The sequence below is a fragment of the Triticum dicoccoides genome, chromosome 3B (genome assembly GCF_002162155.2).
Source record: "Triticum dicoccoides isolate Atlit2015 ecotype Zavitan chromosome 3B, WEW_v2.0, whole genome shotgun sequence".
Classification (NCBI taxonomy): Eukaryota; Viridiplantae; Streptophyta; class Magnoliopsida; order Poales; family Poaceae; genus Triticum; species Triticum dicoccoides.
The window spans coordinates 751,379,774-751,385,288 of NC_041385.1; the positions used below are offsets into that span (position 1 = coordinate 751,379,774).

At 44.8% G+C, this 5,515-nt stretch overlaps 1 protein-coding gene across 1 annotated transcript; it reads left to right on the forward strand.

The window, feature by feature from the left end:
* Positions 1–592: 592 nt before the first annotated feature.
* Positions 593–4,928, forward strand: LOC119278264 (RNA polymerase II subunit 5-mediating protein homolog). The gene is made up of 11 exons (XM_037559623.1): positions 593–1,059; positions 1,157–1,216; positions 1,326–1,493; positions 2,033–2,099; positions 2,581–2,852; positions 2,944–3,021; positions 3,140–3,176; positions 3,385–3,449; positions 4,247–4,291; positions 4,371–4,448; positions 4,535–4,928. Exons 1-11 carry the CDS (start codon positions 856–858, stop codon positions 4,598–4,600), a joined length of 1,140 nt encoding a protein of 379 aa, XP_037415520.1. The 5' UTR covers positions 593–855; the 3' UTR covers positions 4,601–4,928.
* Positions 4,929–5,515: the final 587 nt, after the last annotated feature.

Below are 5,515 nucleotides of genomic sequence, written 5' to 3' on the forward strand. Positions count from 1 at the left end.
TAAGCCATCCATTGGCATATGTCGCACCCAACCCCCGACAGAAAGAAAAAAATCTCATGCAGTGCGGCACTTATCAGAACCAGACAAGATGAGGAGTGACATTTGCCAAGGGTAACCCTTAACTACTGATTTCGTTAAAATTCAAAACTTCTTTTTCCTGAGCGGTGAAATTCGGACCAGTGAATTGCCTTCCTCCAAGCAAACTAGTTTTTTCTTGAGCGGTTCTGAGCAAACCAGATAGCCTTAAAGGTACTATCTCCGTCCTGGTTTATTAGTCCCCTTTGTAATGTGTGCTAAATTTTGACCAAACATTTAACTGGCAAAATATTAGTGCATGTCAACAAAAATTATATAGTTGGATATTTGAACATAGTTTTCAGTGATATAATTTTTGGTGACATGCATGAACATTTTGTTAGTTAAATTTATAGTTAAAATTTGACACAGATTACAATGGGACCAATAAATCAGGACGGAGGTAGTAACCACACATGACATGTCCCCTATTTTTTCTTAGACAAAGATATGTTCCCCTACCGGACCCATTGGTCCAGTGGCCCGACCCAAAAACTAAAGCCACTGCGCATTCTGGGCCGTCCCCGGTTTCAGGTTAGGGGCCAGGGGAGGCGGCAGAGTCACCGAAGACCCATCGGGACGACTAGTGGGTCGACCCGCTTCACGACCCGCCGCCGCCGCCCGCCTTCTTCGCCGCAGGTGGCCACCACGCCGTACACGCTCTCCGCCGTCAACACCCAACTCCCAGCCTCCTCTTCCACCTTCTTCGGCGCAGACACAGGGCTTAGGCTTGGTTGGGAGGATTGGGGGGGAGCAGAGCAGAACGCGACAGCGGCGGCGATGGCAACGGCGAGGAAGGGGACGGCGACGCCGCTGGCCTCCGCGTTCTCGCCGGAGGAGACGAGGAGGGCCGTGTCCCACGTCGCCCAGGCCATCGCCGACCGCCGCGCCGACCTCGCGCGCGTCCAGGGCTTCTTCGCCGACAACGCCGCCCTCGTCAACCTCGTCCAGCGCCTCCCCGACGAGCTCTCCCACCAAATCATGGTCTCTCACTCATCCCTACCTCCTCTTAATCATCCTATTTAGCAGCATAGCTACTTGCCTCGGGCCAATTTAGTGATCCCTTGGTCTGGTTTCGCAGGTCCCCTTTGGCGGCGCCGCCTTTTTCCCGGGAAGCTTGATCCACACCAATGAGCTCCTGGTATGGCATTCCACAGATTATTTGGCCTTGCAGCTTCTACCTGCCTGCTTGGTTTGCTGCCTGCAACTGTAACATGTGTGCTGACAATTTTGTTTGGGTTGTGCCTTAGGTGCTTCTAGGGGATGGGTACTACGCGGATAGGTCGGCAAAGCAGACGACCGAGATACTGCACAGGAGAGGGATGGAGTTGGAGGCTCAAATGGAGGGCATCAAGGCAACCATCTCCGACCTCGAGGCTGAGGCCAAGTTCTTCGAGTCCACCGCAGCCGAGGCTTCGGTAAGGCTCTTGTGTCCTGTGATATCTGCAGGCATGGTGTGTTGGTATACTACTAGTGTTCAGCTAAGTAAGAGGTTACTGTAGTAGCAATTTGGTTGAGGTCACTGGTAAGGGAAAATGGAAATTGATACTGAATTGCAGTAGACTTATGCTGACATATGGACTCTGCACTTGTGATACTCATATAGCATGCAGACTAAGCTATAACATCTTAGCCTTGTTACATTGAAAGCTGGGTGCTTCTTGTTCCTAACATGTTTGTTAATCTAGGCCCTGGAAAGCAGTGTAGATCCTTCTATATAAAATGGGTGCAGTCTTACAGTCTACCATACATACTACATTGAGGTGCAGCAATATAACCTTGTTGGCACTGAACTGAATTGCTCAATATGATTGATCTGTCATTGTATTATACTCTATTGTCTTAATAAATTCGATAACTATTCTCACATTGGTCTTCAGCCTATAGTTTAATTGTTGGTTTTGCTTCTGTGCAAAATTACTTCTAACTGGATGCTTAATTATATTGATGCCTGCAGGAGGGTCTTGTTGAAATAAGGGAAGAATATGATGAAGAAGACACAGAAATAATTTCATCAAAAACAGGTAATCATTTGGAGCTTTCGTTTATTTAGCTACTGATATTCTGCATCCTCCTTATCTTCAGAATGTATTGGCTCTTTCTGTTATCTTAGTATGGTGAACTGTAATATTGTTGTTGTAGTTGTACTGACATGCATATCCCACTTGTGAGTCCTTGGTGTTCAGATTCAAATTTGCCTTATCCAAATTTGCTTTTATTGACATGTTATACTTCTTGATTATTCCTCAATTGGCAAGGTCTAGAGTAATATTGCAGCAAGTAGACCTATTGATATTTCATTCTACAATTGAATGTTGTTTGGCTGAGCATTATATCTTTTTCTTAGTATATTTAATGTTGTAGACATTATATCAAGACTATCTTGTTGTGCTGAGATGATTGCTGCCTTGAAATGAAGCAGTGGCAAAACTTTAGCACTTACATTTGTTGGCAAGTGACAATTTCTTCATCAGCATGACTAGTTTTTCTACTTCTCTTTTCCAGAGGTTTCAAGTTCTTCTGGGGGCATATCAGATGAGGAACATGCTCGGATGATGGCTAGGTTTGATGAGCTTGAAATGTTAGAAAAGGAAGCTGGAAGTACTTCCGAAGATGAAGGTGACGACGACGACGATGAAGATGAAGATGCTGGAACAAGTGAGGATGATGAGGAAAATGGGGACACATTAAGTTATGGCAATGAGCATGAGAATGTTAGTTTTGGTGCCTCAGTTTCTGGAAGTGGTGGTAACGACCAGAGTCAAGGAAATGCCCAGGTACCTTTGTGCTTGTCTAGCTGACGTGACATAATTTTGGTGTAATCTTAATTTGACCAATGTGCTTATATTTTGGTGTTCGAACTAATAGCTGAAGAGTGCACTAAAGAAGCTAGGAGAAAAGGAAGCATTGCAAGGTTCTTCTCTTGCACCATCAGGCAGTACCTCCGTAAGCTCATTATTCCTTTTTCAACACCTTCTACTTTGTGCCTGAATGAATGGCTAGCAGTCACAAATGTTTATCTTGGCTTCTGTAACAGTCACTATGTGTTTCATCTAATTTGCAGATAACAAACTCTGAAGTTCATGCTTCACTTAGAAAAGGTTAGTCGTGATACTGGCATGTGGGACACCATACTCATGATGTGTACATGATATTTTGAATACCTAGTGAGACACCTAATTGTTTGCTGATTTTTACTGTCATCTTGTTTTTGTAAGAGTTGGGACTCCTTTTATCACCAACGTGTTTGCTTGAAGTTCTTAAAATTACCCTGCTTATATGCCTTTGACCTAAATTTCTTACTTGCAGCTGTTTCTTTTAAAGATGAGAACGGGCAAATAGTTAGTTCGTCTAGGTATTCTTCAGGACCCAAGGTATGTATTGGAAGGGATTTTTGTTGGAAATAATGTGCCCTCCACCCCCTCGACTTCTCTCACATTTTTTTCTGAAATTTTACTGGGCCATGGCCCATTTATTCCAACATTACTTTCATTATTCCTTGCCTGTGTAATTTTTCTTCATATTTTTTGGTCGCTATTCTTCTATAGAAACACTATGAGGCAACATGTATGTGAGTACTAGCTCTCCTCAGTTCTCACAAAATTTTTCAGTCTTTTTGGTCACTGATGTCCAAAGTACTTCCAATATTATGAAACCAGTCTGCATATGTCATATGTAGACATGACTGTCTGGCTGCGCTTTAGATCTTCGCACCCGCTTAACTTAGTCTATTTGTTAAAATAAACTTTGTGCTAACCTGGCCTTGTGTTTGCCATTTTATCTTAGGCTAGTAGAGGTGTTGAACTATTGCACTCTCCTTTCACGAGTATATTATATTTTGGATACTGACACGGTCTCAAACATGCAACTTTGACTATTCCTTGTATACATATTTTAGCACATGATAAATTACGAGATATTCTTATAAAATATTTAATGATGTCGTTTTTGCAACACCTCACCATCTAAATAGTTCTTATGCATGAAGTTTGACTATGTACTTTCTAGAAGTTTATAATTTTGTGAACAGAGATAGTTCCCTGTGAAGTAAAATCAGGCACCATTCTGGAGACCTAGGGATGCAGTTTATCTAACGTTTCATTTTGTAGTGTTCTATTGTTTTTATGTATTAACTATTACTAGTGCTGACTATGAGTTATTTGCTTGGCAGGTTTCTTCATCTCGCGATCGGAAGATACTACCAGGTGGACAAAAGGTCATTTGCTCGTACTCTGATGTATACTGACATGCACCTTTTTGAATTGCATTTCAACCCTGTTTATGTCCTCCGCCAGGCTTTCACTGGATCTATTGTTGAACACGATGACGGTCTCTCAGCGATAGAACAACCAAGGAGTAATGATAGTGAGAAAGTAAGCTCCATCCTTTGAATCTTTCCATTGGCACTGTGTGGTGCGCATCTATATTTATCTGATCTCGTAAACTCTTTGCCTGGTAGGCTGCTAGTTCTGCTTGTTCTTCAAGGCCGGTGTCTAGATTCAAGATGCAGAAGGGAGGGCGTTGAGTATGCCTCTTGGACACTAGAATTAACACAGAATCATCTGCTTCGAGTCGCTGGCAAGAGCTGCATTGACAACAAGTACTATGAGAGACGGCATGCTGCATCAGAATGATGCGCCGCTTTTTGGACGGGGGTCCTTTGAGTTTGTATGCCATTATCACCTCAACTTTGATTCCTTGTCCTTTGCCGTTGCCTTTATGGTGGAATGGTCACGCAATATGCTTAGAAATGCAATTTTTTTTTTGCTTAGAACTAATTGAAACAGAGGCTGATAGAGAGATGAACAATTCGTGGTCAATTGATTGGTTAAATATGGGACTAGTTAAGCATATGTCAAGAGGTAGGAAATGAATCAAACGACTCGTCTGATTCATTACATTCAGAGAGCCAGCAGGGGTTTGGTTTACCAGCTAACTAATGTTTCCTACACAATGTGGCAATGACATGGTCAGAGTGGTGGCCTAGGCACCACTTCGCTCAAAATGGCAATTTTCCCCGTGGATAGGCGGGTATCCACGGGGATTTACCTGCTAAGAAGCGGTAATGGGGGTCAAAATCCCCTCATGGGGATAATGGGGCGGGTACCCCAGAACCTGGCGGGGCGGGGATGGGGGCCAAACTGGCTTCATGGAGCCTCCATGGGTACCTGGGACCCCACCTGTCAAACTGGTCACCCAATATATACACAAGCAACCCTAAACCCCCCGCCGCCGCTCCACTCTGTTCCCCACTCCACCCCATGCAGCCGCCTCTCGCTCTCTCCCCATCCCCCCGCAGGCCGCAGCCGCATCTCCCCATCCCCCGATCCATCCATCCCCAGATCGACAACCATCGGCGGTGGCTGGCACCGGCCGGCGTCGCCTTCCCGTGGCCCGTCGTCCTCTCCTGCCCCGCGCGGCCTCGCGACCCCGCCTCCTC

What these genes read in the sequence shown, in the direction of transcription:
- LOC119278264 (XM_037559623.1), top strand. Translation starts at nt 856, where the DNA reads ATGGCAACGGCGAGGAAGGGGACGGCGACGCCGCTGGCCTCCGCGTTC. An exon ending in AATAATTTCATCAAAAACAG is followed by an intron (nt 2,100 to 2,580) that starts GTAATCATTTGG and finishes TCTCTTTTCCAG; the next exon opens with AGGTTTCAAGTTCTTCTGGG. An exon ending in TACTACCAGGTGGACAAAAG is followed by an intron (nt 4,292 to 4,370) that starts GTCATTTGCTCG and finishes GTCCTCCGCCAG; the next exon opens with GCTTTCACTGGATCTATTGT.